Genomic DNA, 19,657 nt, shown 5'->3' on the forward strand with positions numbered 1-19,657 from the left:
TGTGATACATGTCTTTCTCTGATTGACTTATTTCACTCAGCATAACACCCTCCAGTTCCATCCACGTCGTTGCAAATGGCAAGATCTCATTCCTTTTGATGGCTGCATAATATTCCATTGTGTATATATACCACATCTTCTTTATCCATTCATCTGGTAGAGCCTCCATTTTTGATTGCACCTCATTAATAGCCTTTTTGATTTCAACTTAGTTAGATTTTAGTTCTTTTATTTCTCCATAAAGGGATTCTCTAGTATCTTTCATGCTTTTTTCAAGCCCAGCTAGTATCTTTATAATCGTCATTCTGAACTCTAGTTCCAACATCTTACTAATGTCCGTATTGATTAGGTCCCTGGCAGTTGGAACTGCCTCTTGTTCTTGTTTTTGAGGTGAGTTTTTTCATCTTGTCATTTTGTCCAGAGGAGAATAGATGAATGAGAGAACAAAATGCTAAAAGGGCAACAATGACCGCAGAAAAATATACACTAAACAAATCAGAAGAGACCCGAAACCAGGGGGAAAAAAGGGAAAGAAAGAAAGGAAGGGAGGGAGGGAGGGAGGGAGGAAGGAAGGAAGGAAGGAAGGAAGGAAAGAAAGAGAAAGAATGTGATCAGGCTGGTGAGTAGAACAGAGCCACACACTAGATTTTGGGTGTATTTTGGTCTGTTAGAAGAAACTGCCTCCCAAACTTCTAAAGAAAATGCTAAAATTATATATACACACAAAGATAAGGGTAAATATAAATGAAGGGATGGAATATGACTGTAAAGATGAAGATTAAAAAAAGATTTTATTTTTTTTATTTTTTTATTGTTATGTTAATCACCATATATTACATCATTTGTTTTTATTGTAGTGTTCCATGATTCATTGTTTGTTCATAACACCCAGTGCTCCATGCAGAATGTGCCCTCTTTAATACCCATCACCAGAAAAAAAGATTTTAAAAAAGGAATCAATAAGATAAGAAGTTGGTTGAAAAAAGAAAGAAAAAAAATTTTAAAAAAAGGAGAGAATGTGATCAGGTGGGAAACTAGAACAAAGCCATACACTAGATTTAGGGTATATTTTGTTCTGTTAAAAGAAACTATCCCAAAATTTTAAAGAAAGAAAAACTTACATTGAATTTTTCTTCTTTCCTTTTTCAACCAATATTTCAGAGGAGCCAAGAACTCAGGGCCCCACTCCTCAGTGAGCCCTCAGAGAAAAGCAGTCCATCACTCCTCTCTCCCTGGTCTCCGGCCGCTCTCCAAGCTCACCCGGCTTGTGCCTGAGCATTTCTGTCTCTGACGCATGACCCCGTTTGGAGTCTCCAAACCCAGCAGATCCCTGCAGTGTGCTCCTGTGCCACTCCTCCCAGGGGAAGAAGGGGAGTCTCCCCGGATCTGCTGCTTGTTGGGTCCTGGCTCAATGAACAGTGGCCCGACTGGGCTGCAGATCACGGTTTATGGCAACTCCGAGCTGAGAGCCCACTCCTCAGCTCTGTCTTTAGAGCTGGCTTTCCTGCTTTGATACCTGGGAGTTCTGCTGCACTCAGGCACCCTCGGTCTTCCTGTGACCCCAAGGGTCCTGAGACCACACTGTCCCAGTGAGGGTTCCACCCCCTGCTTAGCCACTGGAGCGACGTCCCTCAGTGGAGCAGTCTTCTAAAAGTGCCGATTTTGTGCTCCGCTGCTCTATCACTTACCAGTAGTCGGCTGATGGAGGATCCCTCCCCGCCGCAGTCTATCTTCCTGAATATCACCTCGGATTCACTCCTCACATGTTCTACCTTCCAGAAAGTGGTTGCTTTTCTGTTCATAGAATTGCTGCTATTCTTTTCTTCAATCTCCTGTTGAGTTTGTAGGTGTTCAGAATGGTTTGATAACTATCTAGCTGAATTCCTGGGACCAGACGAAATTTAGGTCTCCTACTTCTCCACCATCTTGCTCCTCCTCCCTATACGTTGTTTTTTAAGATATAATGCTGTTGTACACTTAATTGACTATAGTATAGTGTAAGCATAACTTTTTATGTGCACTGGGAAAGCAAGAAATTCATGTGACTTGCTTTATTGTAATAATGGCTTTATTGTGGTGATCTGGAACTGAATCTGCAGTTATGTCTGAAGTGTACCTGCACTTTTTCTTTTTTGTAATGTCCTTGTTGAGTTTGGGCGTGAATGTTTTGTTGGCTGTGTAACACAAGTCAGAATATGTTCCCTCTTTTTCTATTCTCTGGAAGAGTTTGTTAAAGATTGGAAATGTTTATTCCTTAAATGTTTGGTAAATTAGCCATTTAAGCCAGCAAAGCCTGGAGGTGTTTTATGAGAAGGTTTAATTATGTATTCAATTACTTTAATAGATTATGGAGAGAGGTAACTAAACACTCTTTAGAGGACAGTACAGATGTAAAAAAACTATACATTTAAGGAGATAAAGTTGTGTTTTCTTTTTCTCAATGTTTTTTTCTCTGTGAAGTGTGTTCTGGCAGGCAGATTTTTGTTTCCCTTTGTTCTACAAATATTTATTGGCTGCCCTCTATGTGCCAAACATTCTGTAAGGCAGTAAGGATATAATCATAAACATCATCCTTGATATCATGAACATTATAGTCTGTTGGGGAAGGCATACATTGAAAAGGCAATTACGAAATACTCTTTACTTGTGATTGTATTGAGTCATATAGAAAAGTAGTGAACGTTTGTAATGGCCACTGTTGAAGCTGGGTGAATGGTGCTAAGCAATGTTAAGGGCACAGCTGAGGCTGGAGATTATAAATTAGTAAAGGCATCAGACCACATAGCTGAGTAATTTTTTTCCCAGCCACGCTGTCCAGCAAAGACTTATGCACAGAGAAGGTAAGTGGTTGGATCCATTCCATATTGAAGATTTGCAAGATGGTTAGAGTAAAAGGATGAGGAAATGAGGTCCCTGACATTGTTGGGACACACATACAATTCCCAAGAACAGTTCTGATTCAGTCCTAGTGCCTAGAAGTCAGGAGATTCTTTCTGTTTCCCCAGATCCTGGTTCTGCTAGTGATTCTGATATGCTCATTTTTTTTGTGGATTTTATGCAAGTACTGGCAAGAAAGGTGGCTGACAGCTGGGCTGTCACTGCAGGTAAGCATCATCCTATAGGTCTAGCGCTGTCTGTCTAGATGTATTCAGCCTAACTTTTGGCTTTCTCCCAGATCTTTGCTCCCTACGTGCACCTGAGCAGCATAACTGTGATGGTTATCCTTTCCTGGCCTGTAGGCTTCTACTTGATCCATTTGGAAGAAGAAGGTATGTCATGTGGTAGAATCTTACCTGTTTCTTTCAGCTCTGACTTTAGCTTGTATTCTCTACTTGGCAAAATGCGAGTTTGGTAGATTGCCACCAGTATACCTCTTTGAAATTCATTTAGCTTGTTACTCCTACATGTCTTTGTGGTTGAACTCACAACCATATGTGGCTTGTCATAGCATTTCCCTAGCCATTTCTTAAGAGGAATTCTTCTTTTAGAAAAATAAGAATTTTCTCTATGTTGTTACAGATTGTCTGGAATGGATTAAGGGTGGGGTAAGAATAGAGGTACATTTTAATTTTATTTGACCAGAGTGATTGTACAAGTCACAGTATCTTTAGTTTGTATCAAATATTACTAGTTTCAACTAATGAACTTATGATAGGTCCAGATAGCCCTTGTTCCATCCTAGTAATTCAAAGCAGTCTCCCGTGAGTCCCTGACTCACAGCAGAAGCAGAAATGTCTGCCTCTGCCACTGATTGCCTCTCCATTCCTAATATGTAAACAAAAGAGTATCAGAGCTGTATACTAAATTGTTTTGAGAATAAAATTTTCTCACAGCACCTTTACTAAAAAAGTAGAATCTTCCTTTCTTTACTGTCTCTCTTTTTACTCTTGGTTAAATAAGTAGTGTTTGCTTCCTGACTTGTGGGAGGATGCAGGCAAAAGAAAAGCTGGATTGATACTTTTGCCATTGTGTGCTTATACATGCATATATGAGTAAGTGGAAGTGAATTTTAGGCAATATTTCTGGGGCAGGATCTTAAAAGGAATAATAATGAATTCTTTTTCATTTCCTAAATTTTAGCTAGAATCAGAAGATACAAGATGACATATTATGACAGAGGAAGAACCAAGAGATGTAATATACTCACAAAGTTGAGAGGTTAGAGCTGGATATCTAGATTTGCAAGTGATTGGAGCATAAGTGGTAACTTAAAAATATGCAAGTGTGTAAAATTCTCAGAGGTCTAAAATAGTAAGTGTTGGGGGAATGACCAGTGATAACAGATATTGTGGACAGGCTGTGTGTGGGGGTGGGTGTGTAAGAGAGAGAGAGAGAAAGAGGAGCAAATACCTAATATTTATTCATTACCTATTATGACTCATTACTGTTATATCAATTCTATGAGGTAGGTTTTAGCAGCAAGAAACCTCCATTTTTCAGAATAAAGAAAATGAAGATGCAGAGAAGTTAAGCAACATGTCCTTAGTCACACAATTAGAAAGTGGTAGACTGTGGCTTTGAACTAAGATTTCCGTCAACTAGTGCTCCTTCCACTATTTTGCTGTGTCTTAAATATGGGCATTTTAGGCTTATCTTTACAGGCTTCAGGGCCTTCTCAGAACCAGCCAAACTAATCTTCCTTCTGAGAAGGTATTCCTTAACATTTTCTCTTCATCCTATGTCCTTCACAGTTCATTCCTTTATAAATTTAGAGTTCCAGTAATGGTATTGCTTATATTTGGATATCCCTATACTTTAAAATCACTGAAAATAAGCGGGGATGTGACAGAAATAGAGAATAAATCAGCCAGTCCACAGAGTCAATGAAACCAATAGCCTGGGTATTTACTGCTGGGTAGTTAGTTGCTTGAGATGGTTCTCCATTCCACTTCTGCTTTGTTCTCACTTCTCTCTCTTCCAACTTTTTCAGCTCTACAGGTGGCTATTGGATTGCCTTTTTTCCTTATCCTTTTATGTCTCTATGTTATGCCACTGGGGATTCATTCTCCCTGCATTCAGGAAGAGGGTAAATTGGGACCCAAACCAGACTTCTTTGGACATAGAGGTGCACCCATGGTAGGTCTGAGCATGGGCCCACCATGGGTTGGGTATACATGGGGTGTGTGGGTGAGAGAATGGGACCTCAGAAGCATGGTAAGCCCTGGAAAGGAAAAGGGGTTGGCTTGAAATGACAAGAATGAGTTAATTGTAGAGTTTGAATATGAACCCAAGTCACCTAACTTATTTTTCTGTACTGTGCCCAGTGACATTACCTCAGATGAGCAAAGTCCCAGAAACTGTTTGGGTAGAGGAGAATATAGGCAGGCTCTTTGAAAAAAGAGCCCAGGGATCCAGACTCGTTTTCCTAAAGCATTTCATTACTGGGCTCCCTCCCAGCTATAAAAGGGATGTTGAGGGGAAAGACTCTGAGGCATAGTGACTGATGTTCTTTTCTTCCACAGCTGGGGCCTGAGAATACCATGATGTCCTTTGAGAAAGCTGTTGAACAAGGGGCCTATGGGCTGGAGAGTGATGTACAGTTAAGGTAGGAAAGCAGGGGCTGGGGTGGGGAGGAGTTAAGGCCAATGCCATGGAAGAAGAGTATGGACCCAAGTTGTAGAGAGGGCAAGCCCTGGGAAGTTTCTCCTGTGTTCGTATGGCACATATGCACAGAGCACACACACAAACCACTTCTTCCTTACAAACCGTATATCTGTACCCCTACATTCTCAAACATAGTCTCATAAATCATACACACACTATATAGTCTCCATATATAACTCAAATTTGTCCTTATCGCAAACCATGCTGACATTTTAACCCCATGCACTACCTTAGCAATCTACTTAACGTTCCCTGGGCACCTACTGTATTCCAGGCCTTCTTCTGGGTGCTAGAGAGGGGCAAATAAGATGTAGCTCTGACTAAGAGATGTTTCTAGCCAGTGAAGGAGACATAGCATGTTTAAAAACAGAGTATAAAACCACTGTGGTGAGTTCCTTCCAGAGAAGAATAAGTCAAATACAGTGGAACCTCAGTGAAGGGAAAGGCCACTGCCTATTGTGTGAAAAAGATCTGTGTCCTCAGAATTGTGTTTATGTTATCTTGAGGAAAAAATATTATTTTACCAATCAAAGGTGGGGAAAGAAGGTATTCTGGGCAGATGCAACAGTTTATTCAAAGTAATTGAATGAGAAATAACAGGTTTGTAGATCGGCAAGCTAACCTGTATGGATTCCTAAAGTGATATGCTTTGGGGACAGGAGAGGGCTATGTGAGGAGGCAGTATGGCTGTAAGACTCACTGAGGCTGGATCATAGAGATCCCTAAATATGTAATGGGCAGCTATGGCAGATTTTAGAGGACATATTACTTTATTGTTTTAGAAAGACTCATTGGGAAGTATATGAGGGAGAATTGTCAGGGAGATGGATGGTAGGCTGTGGCATTGTCCAAAGGGAAACAAAAGAAGACTTGGATCAGAGCAGGGGCAAAGACAAAAGACATGCTTTGCTGTAGAACCTACATACCTGAGCAGCTGGAAGTGGAAAGGCTTCATCTCTAGCATGGGTATATTAGATAATGTGGTGTGTACAAACTCCCTTTACAGCCCTTCTAAGGGAGAAACAGAAGAGAAATGAACCTTCTATTTCACAGATGAGGAAATGTGTTTTGAACCTAGATTCAAATAAGGGAAATATATTACTGAAGTCATAAGGCTAGAATGTACATAATAAATCCGGAATTAGAACTAGATTTCCTGACCCCTCAGTGGGGTTCTTGATGTTACCCAACAATGACAACTGTTTCATGCAGAATGTTTGACTCAGGATTGAAAATCGATAGTCTATCAGAGCTCCTGGGTTCATTTGTTGAAATGCCTCGTGGTCACAGCATAATGTGGTAAAGGTGCTGAGTCGGTGAGATCCTGGCGTACCGTCTTTCTCTCTCCTGTTACTTCTGTGACTTCAACTTTGATGTAGGTGATCCTTCCAACCCCTCAGTTTCTTTGCTCATTGTCCCTGCACCATCCACATTCATGGTCATACCCTAAGCTTTATCATTACCAAAAATTGCATATCAGCCAGAGTCCAGTCAGGACATGAATAGTACACCAGTAACTTGAACAGGAAAAATGTAATATCAAGAATTACTAAGTATTAAAATGTGGTTAACTACCAAAAGAGGTAAGAGGATCCTGGGGAGTACCAAAGAATCAAGTACAGCTACTGGAACTTCTGTTCCAGATGAAATGAAGTAAATACATTCCACCCTATTTTTTCAAAGAATTACAAAAAAAAACAAAACAAAAGTGGACAAAATTCACCTACTTAAAAGTGCACATCTTGCCCACTACTTTCAAGAATAAGAGTTGTAGCTGACTTTCCTAACACAAAGAAAGAGACACAGAGAGCTAGGCAAAAGGAGGAGACAGAGGAATGTCACAAATGAAAGAACAGGACAAAATCACTGGAAGAGACGTAAGCAAAACAGATACAAGTAATATGCCTGAGAGAGATAGAAAACATAAAGAACCATTCAGAGTTGAAGAACACAATAAAAATACACTCGATGAAATAAATAGCAGGCTGAAAGAAGCAGAGGAACAATTTAATGAACTAGAAGACAGAGTAATGGAAAACAATCAAACTGAACAAATGAGGAAAAAAGAATTATGAACATGAGAATAGACTTAGGGAACCCAGTGACTCCATCAAGCGTAATAACATTCACATTCTAGGGTTCCCAAAAGAAGAGAGAGAAAAGGGGGCAGAAAATTTATTTGAAGAATTAAGAGCTGAAAACTTCCCTAGTCTGGGGAAGGAAACAGGTAGCAAGATCCAGGAGGCACAGAGATTCCCCCCCAAAATCAGCCAAAGTAGGTCCACACCAAGACACATAGTAATCAAAATGGCATAATGTAATGATAAAGCAAAAAAAAAAAAAAAAATTGTAAAAACAGCAAGAGGAAACACAGCTACATACAAGAGAAACCCTATAAGTATCAGATGTTTCAGCAGAAACTTTGCAAGCCAGAAGAAAGTGGCATAATATAGTCCCAAGTGCTGAAGTGGAATAATCAACAGCCGAGAATACTCTTTCCAGCAAGGCTATCATTCAGAATAGGAGGAGAGATAAAGAGTTTCTCAGACAAACAAAAACTAAAGGAGTTCATGACCACTAAACCAGCCCTTCATGAAAGATTAAAGGGGACCCTTTGAGTGGAAAGACCATAGGTGGCAGTATGAAAAGTAGGAAACACAAGAACAGTAAAAATAAGTATTTCTGGTTCAGGAAAAGATGGCTGAGTAGGGGACCCTATTCCAACCAGTCCCGGAATTGAGCTGGATACCTACCAGACCACTCTGAAAACCCACAAAATCAGCGTGAGATGTAAGAAGATATATCTGGATCTCTGCAAACAAAATATCACAGGCGGTTGGTTTCAAGGTATGAAGCGGGGAGCTGTGATTCCGCAGGCACATATCCGAAGATAAACAGAAAGGGGAGGGATCATACACCGCCACGGGAGAAAGCCTCCCGTGCTGGGGACAGGGCACAGACTCACAGACCGGTAGTGCTGGGGAAAGGACTTTAGGGCAGCTCCCCGACTGAAACCTGGAGCAGCAGTGCTGCTCGTGCAAACTGGGGACGGCTGGCGGTTTTAGAAGCATAAAGGACATAGACATGCCCCGGCCTCGAGGTGAGGACTGGGAGAACTGCTGAGGGGTGCACAACCCAGGATGCTGCAGTTTATAGCTGCACAGAAACAGAGGTACTGTGGCCTGAAGAGCTCACTGAAGAACAGACTGCGATCTCTCTGCTCTGAGGCAGAGGGTTGGAAACAATCACTTCTGCTCAGACTCTCGGAAGAGATGCAGAAAGCTGCCAGGGAAAGCCGCCAGAGAATAAAAGCCCCCCGCCCAAAACCGATTTTCACTGAGCCCATCCCCCGCTACAGGGAGCAGGGCAACTCTGCCCAAACAGGGTTGCCTGAGTAACAGTGTGGCAGGCCCCTCCCCCAGCAGATCAGCTGGGAGAACAAGAGGCCGGCAACCCTAAGGTCCCTATAAAACAGGTGCATCTTGCTTGGGTTTTGGTCAATAATTTGGACTCTGTTCATTCCCTCAATCACCCCTCAACAGAATGACTAGGAGGAGGAACTCCCAAAATAGGAAAGACTCAGAGACTGTGACTTCTGCCGCAGATTTACAAATGGATACAGATATAACCAAGATGTTGGAGATGGAATTCAGGGTAGCACTTGTGAAGACAATAGCTAGAATGGACAAATTGATTAATGGCAACATAGAGACTCTAAGGGCAGAAATGAAAGCTGAACTGGCAGAACTTAAAAATGTTATCAATGAGATCCAATCTAATCTAGATAATCTAACAGCTCGGGTAAGCGGGGCAGAACGAATTAGTGATCTAGAAGACCAATTAATAAAAAAGAAGGAAAAACAGGAGGCCAGGGAAAAACAACTCAAAATCCATGAAAATAGAATCAGAGAAATTAGTGACACCATGAAACGTTCCAATGTCAGAATTATTGGGATCCCTGAGGAATGGAGGGAGAGGACTAGAAGATATATTTGAGCAAATTGTAGCTGGGAACTTCCTGAATCTGGGGAATGAAACATTCATGTCCTAGAGGCAGAGAGGACCCTTTCCAAGATCAAAGAAAACAGGCCAACGCCCCAACATGTAATACTAAAACTTGCAAATCTTAGGACCAAGGAAACCATCTTAAGGGTAGTTAGGGGGAAGAGATTCCTTAAGTACAGAGGGAGGAACATCAGAATAACGTCAGATCTATCCACAGAGACCTGGCAAGCCAGAAACGGCTGGCAAGATATATTCAGGGTACTAAACGAGAAGAACATGCAGCCAAGAATACTTTATCAAGCAAGACTGTCATTTAGAATGGATGGATTGATGCAGAACTTCCAAGACCGGCAGAACCTGAAAGAATATGTGACCACTAAGCTGGCCCTGCAAGAAATATTAAGCGGGGTTCTATAAAAGGAGAAAGACCCCAAGAGTGATATAGAACAGGAATTTACAGAGACAATCTATAGAAACAAGGTCTTCACAGGCAACATGAGGACAATAAATTCATATCTTTCAATAATCACTCTCAATGTGAACTGCCTAAATGCTCCCATAAAATGGCACAGGGTTGCAGATTGGCTAAAAAGACAGGACCCATCCATATGCTGTCTACAAGAGACTCATTTTGAACCTAAAGATACATCCAGACTGAAAGTGAAGGGATGGAGATCCATCTTCCATGCCAATGGACCTCAAAAGAAAGCTGGGGTAGCAATTCTTATATCAGACAAAGTAGATTTTAAGCTAAAGACTGTGGTTAGAGACACAGAAGGACACTATATCATTCTTAAAGGGTCTATCCAACAAAAAGAGCTAACAATTTTAAATATCTATGCCCCCAACATGGGAGCATCCATCTACATAAGCCAACTGTTAAACAAAATAAAGAGTCATACTGATAACAATAAGTTAATTGTAGGAGACCTCAATACTCCACTCTCAGCAATAGACAGATCATCTAAGCAGAAAATCAACAAAGAAACAAGTGCTTTGAATGACACACTGGACCAGATGGACCTCATAGATATATGCAGAACATTCCACCCTAAAACAACAGAATACTCATTCTGAAACACACATGGAACTTTCTCCAGAATAGACCACATACTGGGTCACAAATCAGGTCTCAACAGTACCAAAAGACTGAGATTATTTCCTGCATTTCTCAGACCATAATGCTTTAAAACTGGAACTCAATCACAAGAAAAAATTTGGAAGAAATTCAAACACATGGAAGCTAAAAACCTCTGCTCAATAATGTTTGGGCCAACCAAGAAATCAAAAAAGAACTTAATTTGTGGAAACCAGTGAGAATGAAAATACATCAGTCCAAAACCTATGGGACACTGTAAAGGCGGTCCTAAGGGGGAAATATTTAGCCATCTGAGCCTCACTCAAAAAAATAGAAAAATCCTGAATTCACCAACTAACTTTACACCTTAAAGAACTAGAGAAAAGGCAACAAACGATGCCTAAGCCATGCATTAGAAAAGAAATAATTAAGATTAGAGCAGAGATCAGTGAATTAGAAACCAGAAACACAGTAGATCAGATCAATGAACTAGAAGCTTGTTCTTTGAAAGAAATAATAAGATCAATAAACCACTGGCCAGACTTATCCAATAGAAAAGAGAAAGGACCCAAATTAATAAAATTATGAATGAAAGGAGAGATAATGACTAATGCCAAAGAAATAGAAACAATTATTAGAAATTATTATCAACAACTATATGCCAATAAATTGATCAACCTGGAAGAAATGGACACCTTCCTGGAAACCTATAAACTCCCAAGACTGAAACAGGAAGAAACTGACAACCTGAATTGGCCAATAACCAGTAACGAGATTAAAGTAGTGAACAAAAACCTCCCAAAATTCAGGAGTCCAGGGCATGATGGATTCCCTGGGGAATTCTACCAAACATTCAAAGAAGAAATAATACCTATTCTCCTGAAGCTGTTTCAGAAAATAGAAATAGAAAGAAAGCTTCCAGACTCATTCTATGAGGCTAACATTACCTTAATCCCCAAACCAGGCAAAGACCCCGTCAAAAAGGAGAATTTCAGACTGATATCCCTGATGAATATGGATTACAAAATTCTCAACAAAATCCTAGCTAATAGGATCCAACAATACATTAAAAGGATCATCCACCACAACCAAGTGGGATTTATTCCCCGGATGCAAGCGTGGTTCAACATTCACAAATCATTCAATGTGCTAGAACACATTAATAAGAGGAGAGAGAAGAACCATATGATCCTCTCAATTGATGCAGAAAAAGCATTTGACAAAATACAGCATCCTTTCCTGATTAAAACTCTTCAGAATATAGGGATAGAGGGAACATTCCTCAAGTTCATAAAATCCATCTATGAAAAACCCACTGTGAATATCATCCTCAATGGGGAAAAGCTGAGAGCCTTTCCCTTAAGATCAGGAACAGGACAAGGATGCCCACTCTCACCACTGTTGTTCAACATAGTACTAGAAGTCCTAGCAATAGCAATCAGACAACAAAAAATAAAAGGTATTCAAATTGGCAAAGAAGTCAAACTCTCTCTCTTCACAGGTGTCATGATACTTTATGTGGAAAATCCAAAAGACTCCATCCCCAAATTATTAGAACTCATACACCAATTCAGTAATGTGGCAGGATACAAAATCAATGCACAGAAATCAGTTGCTTTCTCATACACTAACAATGCAATGGTATAAAGAGAAATTAGAGAAATGATTCCATTTACAACAGCACCAAAAACCATAAGATACCTCGGAATAAACTTAACAAAAGAGGTAAAGGATGTATACTCTAGTAACTACAGAACACTCATGAAAGAAACTGAAGAAGACACAAAAAGATGGAAACACATTCCATGCTCATGGATCAGAAGAATAAACATAGTTAAAATGTCTATGCTACCCAGAGCAATCTATACCTTCAACACCATCCCGATCAAAATTCCAATGACATTTTTCAAAGTGCTGGAACAAACAATCCTAAAATTTGTATGGAATCAGAAAAGACCCCGAATCACCAAGGAAATGTTGAAAAAGAAAAACAAAGCTGGGGCATCACGTTGCTGATTTCAAGCTATATTACAAAGCAGTGCTCACCAAGACAGTATGGTACTGGCACAAAAACAGACATATAGACCAATGGAACAGAATAGAGAGCCCAGATATGGACCGTCAATTCTGTGGTCAAATAATTTTCGACAAAGCAGGAAAAAATATGCAATGGAAAAAAGACAGTCTCTTCAATAAATGGTGCTGGGAAAATTGGACAGCTATATACAGAAGAATGAAACTCGACCATTCTCTAACACCATACACAAAGATAAATTTAAAATGGATGAAAGACCTCAATGTGAGACGGGAATCCATCAAAATCCTAGAGGAGAACATAGGCAGTAACCTCTTTGACATTGGTCATAGCAACTTCTTTCAAGATACATCTCCAAAGGCTAGTGAAACAAAAGCAAAAATGAACTTTTGGGACTTCATCAAGTTAAAAGCTTCTGCACAGCAAAGGAAACAGTCAACAAAACAAAGAGGCAGCCCATAGAATGGGAGAAGATATTTGCAAATGACACTACAGACAGATTTCCAAGATCTATAAAGAACTTCTCAAACTCAACACCCAAAAAACAAATAATCAAATAAAAAAATGGGCAGAAGACATGAACAGACACTTCTCCAAAGAAGACATACAAATGGCGAACAGACACATGAAAAAATGTTCATCATCATTAACCATAGGGAAATTCAAATCAAAACCACATTGAGATACCACCTTATACCAGTTAGAATGGCAAAAATTGACAAGGCAAGAAACAAATGTTGGAGAGGTTGTGGAGAAAGGGGAACCCTCTTACACTTTTGGTGGGAATGCAAGTTGGTACAGCCACTTTGGAAAACAGTGTGGACGTGCCTCAGAAAATTAAATATAGAGCTACCCTTTGACCCAGCGATTGCACCACTGGGTATTTACCCCCAAAACACAGATGTAGTGAAAAGAAGAGCCATATGCACCCCAATTTCATAGCAGCAATGTCTGTAATAGCCAAACTGTGGAAAGAGCCGAGATGCCCTTCAACAGACAAATGGATAAAGAAGATGTGGCCCATATATACAATGGAATATTACTCAGCCATCAGAAAGGATGAATACCCAACTTTTACATCAACATGGATGGGACTGGAGGGGATTAGGCTAAGTGAAATAAGTCCAGCAGAGAAAGTCAATTATCATATGGTTTCACTTATTTGTGGAACATAAGGAATAGCGTGGAGGACATCAGGAGAAGGAAGGGAAAAATGAAGGGGGGGAAATCAGAGGGAGAGATGAACCATGAGAGACTATAGACTCTGAGAAACAAATTGAGGGTTTTAGAGGGGAGGCGTGTCGGGGGGGGGGATGGGTTAGCCTGGTGATGGGTATTGAGGGCATGTAGTGCATGGAGCCCTGGATGTTATACGAAAACAATGAATTGTGGATCACTACATCAAAAACTAATGATGTATGGTGACTAACATAATAAAATAAAATAAAACTTTTAAAAAAGTATCTCTGTAAAAAAAGTCAAGGGATTCATGAAAGGATGTAAAATATGACACCATATACTTAAAATGGGAAAAAAGGAGTAAAGAATGGGTTTGAACTTAAGTGATAGTCAACTTAGTGTAGATTGCTATACGCAGAAGATGTTATATACAAACCTAGTGGTAACCACAAATTAAAAACCACTAATAGGTATGAAAGAATAAAGAGGTAGGAGTCCAAGTATATCACTAAGAAAACCAGCAAATCATAAAAGAGAGAAAGAGAAGAAAGGAACAGAGAAAAACTACAAAACAACCAGTAACAAAAAGTCAAACATATCTGTCAGTAATTAATTACTTTGAATGTAAATGGACTAAATGTTCCAATCAAAAGCCATAAGGTGACCGAGTGGATAAAAAAAAAAAGACCCATCTATATGCTGCCTACACAGGACCCTTTCTGACCTAAAGAAGCCTGCAAATTGAAAGTGAGGGACTGGAAAAATATTTATCATGCAGATGGATGTCCAAAGAAAGCCAGAGTACCAATACTTATATTGGACAAAATAAACTTTTTTCATGTTTTAAAAAAATTTAAATTTATTTTAATTCTAGTGTAGTTAATATACAGTGTTATATTAGTTTGAGGTGTACAATATAGTGATCAGAAGTTCAAGGGGTGGGGATGCCTGGGTGGCTCAGTCGGTTAAGTGTCTGCCTTTGGCTCAGGTCATGATCCCAGTGCCCTGGGATCGAGTCCAGCATCAGGCTCCTTGCTCAGCAGGGAGCCTGCTTCTCCTTCTCCCTGCAGCTCCCCCTGCTTGTACCCTTGCTCACTCTCCCTCACTCACTCTCTCTCACCTACGCTCTCTCTCTCTAACAAATAAATAAAATCTTAAAAAAAAAAAAAGTTCAAGGGGTGTCTTGCTGGCTCAGTCGTTAAGTGTCTGCCTTCGGCTCAGGGCATGATCTCAGGGTCCTGGAATCAAGCCCTGCATTGGGCTCCCTGCTCAGCAGGGAGCCTGCCTCTCCCTCTCCTTCTGCAGCTCCCCCGCTTGTGCATGCTCTTGCTCTCTCTGTCTCTCATTCTCTGTCAAATAAATAAATAAAAACATTAAAAAAAAGTTCTATACATTAGTACTCATCATGTTAAGTGTACTCTTAATCCCTTTCACCCATTTCACCCACCTCCCTACCCACCCCTCTCTAGTAACCTTCTGTTTGTTCTCTATAGTTAAGAGTCTGATTCTTGGTTTGTCTCTTTTTTTTCCTTTGTTCATTTGTTTTGTTTTTTTAACATAATTTAATTTAAATTTTAAGTAGTTAACATACAGTGCAATATTGGTTTCTGGAATAGTGTTCAGTGATTCATCACTTACATACAACACCCAGTGCTCATCATAACAAATGCCCTCAATACCCATCACCCATCTAGCCCATCCCCCACCCTCAGTTTGTTCTCTATCGTTAAAGTCTCTTATGGCTTGTTACTTACATTGGGCAAAATAAACTTTAAAACAAAGAGTGTAACAAGAGACAAAGAAGGACAGTATATAATAATAAAGGTGACAATCCAACAAGATGATATAACAATTATAAGTATTTATGTACCAAACATGGGATCACCCAGATACATAAAACAGTTAATAACAAACACAAACTAATTGATAGTAATACAATAACAGTAGGGGACATTAACACCCCACTTACATCACTGGATAGATCATGCAGACAAAAAATCAAAAAGGAAACAATGGCTTTAAATGACACACTGGACTACACGGATTTCATAGATATATTCAGAACATTCCATCCTAAAACAGCAGAATACACATTCATTTCAAGTGCACATGGAACATTTTCCAGTATAGATCACTTATTACAGCAAAAAAGAAGCCCCAACGATTTCAAAGAGATCTAAGTCATACCATGCATCTTTTCTGACCACAATACTGTAAAACTAGAAATCAACCACAAGAAAAAAGTTGAAAAGAACACAAATACATGGGGGTTAAGTAACATGCTAGTAAACAATGAATGGGTCAACCAAGAAATCAAAGAAGAGTTAAAAAACTAAATGGAAACAAATGAAAACAAAAACATAGTGGTCCAAAATCTTTGGGATGCAGCAAAAGTGGTTATAATAGAGAAGTTTATAGCAATACAGGCCTACCTCAAGAAGCAAGAAAAATTTCCAATGAACAGTCTAACCTTACACCCAAAGGAGCTAGAAGAACAACAACCTCAAGAAGCAAGAAAAATTTCCAATGAACAATCTAACCTTACACCCAAAGGAGCTAGAAGAACAACAAACAAAATCCCAAACCAGCAGAGGGAAGGAAATAGTAAAGATTGGAGCAGAAATAAATGTTAGAAACTGAAAAAAAACAAACAAACAGATAAATGAAACCAGGAGCTGGTTCTTTGAAAAGATCAACAAAATTGATATACCTCTAGCTAGACTCATAAAAAAAAAAAAGAAAGAAAAAAGGGAAAAGACTCAAACAAAATCACCAATGAAAGAGGGGAAATGATAACCAACACCACAGAAATACAAACAGTTGTAAGTGAATATTATGAAAAACTATATGCCAACAAATAAGACAACCCAAAACAAATTGATAAGTTCCTAGAAACATGCATTGTACCAAAAGTGAAACAGGAAGAAATAGAAAATTTAAACAGACTGATTACTAAGGAGATTGAATCTGTAATCAAAAACTCCCAAAAAACAAAAGTCCAGGACCAGATGGTTTCACAGGTGAATTCTATCAAACATTTTAAGAAGACTTAATACCTATTCTTCTCAAACTAGTCCAAAAAATAAATTCTAAATTCTAAATTCTAAATTCATTCTATGAGGACAGTATCACCCTGATAACAAAACCAGATAAAGACACAACAAAAAAAACTACAGGCCAATATCTCTGATGAACATAGATGCAAAAATCCTCAATAAAATGCCACCAACTCAACATTAAAAAATGAATAATCCAGTGAAAAATGGGCAGAAGACATGAACAGACATTTCTCCAAAGAAGACATCCAGATGGCCAAGAGACACATGAAAAGATGCTCAACATCGCTCATTATCAGGGACATGCATATCAAAACTACAATGAGATTATCACCTCACACCTGTCAGAATGGCTAAAATAAAAAACACAAGAAACAACAGGTGTTGGAGAGGATGTGAAGAAAAAGAAACACTTGTAAACTGTTAGTGGGAATGCAAAGTGGTGCAGCCACTGCAGCAAACAGTATGGAGGTTCCTCAAAAAGTTAAAAATAGAACTATCCTCTGATCCAGTAATTGCATTAATGAGTATTTACCCCAAAAATACAAAAACCCACTAATTCAATGGGATGTATGCAACCCTGTGTTTATAGCAGCATTATTTACAATAGCCAACTTATGGAAGCAGCCCAAGTCACCATTGATAGATGAATGGATAAAGATGTGGTTTAAGTATACAATGGGATACTATTCAGCCTTAAAAAAGAATGAAATCTTGCCATTTACAATGGTATGGATGGAGCTATAGAGTATAATGCTATGTGAAATAAGTCAGAGAAAGACAAACACCATATGATTGCACTCATATGCAGAATTTAGAGAAAAAAATAAATGAGCAAAGAGGAAAAAAACCAAGAAACAGCTTCTTAACTATAGAGAACCAACTGAGGTTACCAGTGAGGAGGTGGGTGGATGGATGGTTGAAACAGATGATGGGGATTAAGGAGGGCACTTGCTGTGATGAGCACTGGGTGTTGTATGGAAGTGTTGAAGCACTATATTGTACACCTGAAACTAATATTACACTGTATGTTAACCCTACTGGAATTAAAAACAGCAACACGTTTCCTCTTTTCTCCCTTCCCTCAGCCCCTGGTTACCACCATTCCAGTTTCTGTTTCTGTGACTTTGACTACCGTAGATACCACATATGAGTGGATCATACAGTATTTGTCTTTTTTGTGACTGTCTTATTTCACTTAGCATAATGTTCTCAAGTTTCATCCATGTTAAAGCATGTGACAGGATTTCCTTCCCTTTTCAGGCTGAATAATATCCTATTGTGTGTATATAATACATTTTCCTCATCTATTCATTTGTCGATGGACATTTGGATTGCTTGCATGTCTTTCTATTTTGAATAATGCTGCTATGAACAGGAGTCTACAAATGTATTTTCTAGACCTTGCTTTAAATTCTTTTGGGCATATACTCAGAAGTGGAATTGCTGAAATATACGGTAATTCTGTGTTTAATTATCTGAGGAACTGCTATGCTGGAGAAAGGGATTTTTAAAACGTGTATATAAAATCCTGGGCTGACCTTTGTGTAACCCATGTGTGAAACCTTACAGAAACAACACAGCAGATTTGATAACTGAACGTTGGTCCGGAATACAATCCAGGTTTTAGATTTACTTCTGGGTAGCACATAGTGGGAAAGGCCAGAAAAGCATTGCAAAGCCTTTGAAAACTAAACTGACTTTGGAACCATGGTCTACAAACGTGGGCCAGGACATGTGTGCCTAAATACAGTGACTGCTAAAATAAATTTAAATAGCAATGAGAATTTCATCAAAATGCCAAGGATACAGTCCAAAGTTTTCATCATCTGAAAACCTACAAAAATCTCAGCTTGAATGAGAAAAGGTAATTAACAGATATCACCACCAAGAGAAACAGATATTGGAATCATCTAAGAGTTTTAAATCAGCTGTCATAATGTATCTCCCACCAAATTGTGGACACTCATTAAGCAAACGAAAAAGTAGAAGGTATTAGCAAAGAAATAGAAGGAATAAAGAGGAACCATATGGAAATAAAATTTCTTTAGAGAAAAGAAAGTGATTTAAAAAGTCAACTTGTTTATATATATCAAATCATTATGTTATACATCTTAAACAAATACAATGACATGTCAGTTATATCTCAGTAAAATGAGAGGAGTCAGCCTCTTAGCATTTGAATTACTCCCTCATTTAAAAAACAGTTTTATATGGCTTCCAGAGTATCATACTGTGCTGATTTTCTTCCTTTCTGGATTGTTTCCTAAATGGTTTTCTTTGCCCATTCCTGCCATCTCTTCTTACTCTCAAAATTGTGGAATTTTTGATAAAATATTTAAAAAGGAAGTCTCATCCCTACCCCCAAAGTGAACTTGTTTTGAGTGTTCACCCGATTTTGTAAAATTGCAAACATGTTGTTCTAATGATATGTCAAATTTGTTTATATGAAACTTTCATTTGAATGTGATATTTTTAAGACACAGTTGAAAAGGAGGCATGTCTATATGTCAAAAGCAAATAATATAAACTGGTATTTAGCATCTAAGAGAGAAAGCCTGTGGGAGACCCTGATAAGAATCTATTGCAAAGACTCTTGGCTGCTGAAGGTTTATTTATAGCATAAAGGTCCAGTTAGATACCCTCACTAAGCCTGGAGCAACACCTCTTAGAGAACACTGAGTCATGTTTTCTGAAACA

General features: G+C 39.0%; 1 protein-coding gene across 5 annotated transcripts in view; it reads left to right on the forward strand.

Moving 5' to 3' along the window:
• GDPD4 (glycerophosphodiester phosphodiesterase domain containing 4) overlaps positions 1–19,657 on the forward strand; it is a 144,827-nt gene that overhangs the window by 39,321 nt on the left and 85,849 nt on the right. For all 5 annotated transcript variants that reach the window (XR_003517535.1, XR_003517537.1, XR_003517538.1 and 2 more), the window contains exons 6-10: positions 3,006–3,104; positions 3,176–3,269; positions 4,081–4,158; positions 4,931–5,076; positions 5,463–5,545. Coding sequence is in view for 1 of the 5 variants with exons in the window: in XM_027580376.2 (XP_027436177.2) it covers positions 3,006–3,104; positions 3,176–3,269; positions 4,081–4,158; positions 4,931–5,076; positions 5,463–5,545 (500 nt within the window). In the remaining 4 variants the exon portion in view is untranslated. The remainder of the gene's footprint in view (positions 1–3,005; positions 3,105–3,175; positions 3,270–4,080; positions 4,159–4,930; positions 5,077–5,462; positions 5,546–19,657) is intronic.

This window comes from Zalophus californianus, chromosome 11 (assembly GCF_009762305.2).
Source record: "Zalophus californianus isolate mZalCal1 chromosome 11, mZalCal1.pri.v2, whole genome shotgun sequence".
NCBI classification, from domain to species: domain Eukaryota; kingdom Metazoa; phylum Chordata; class Mammalia; order Carnivora; family Otariidae; genus Zalophus; species Zalophus californianus.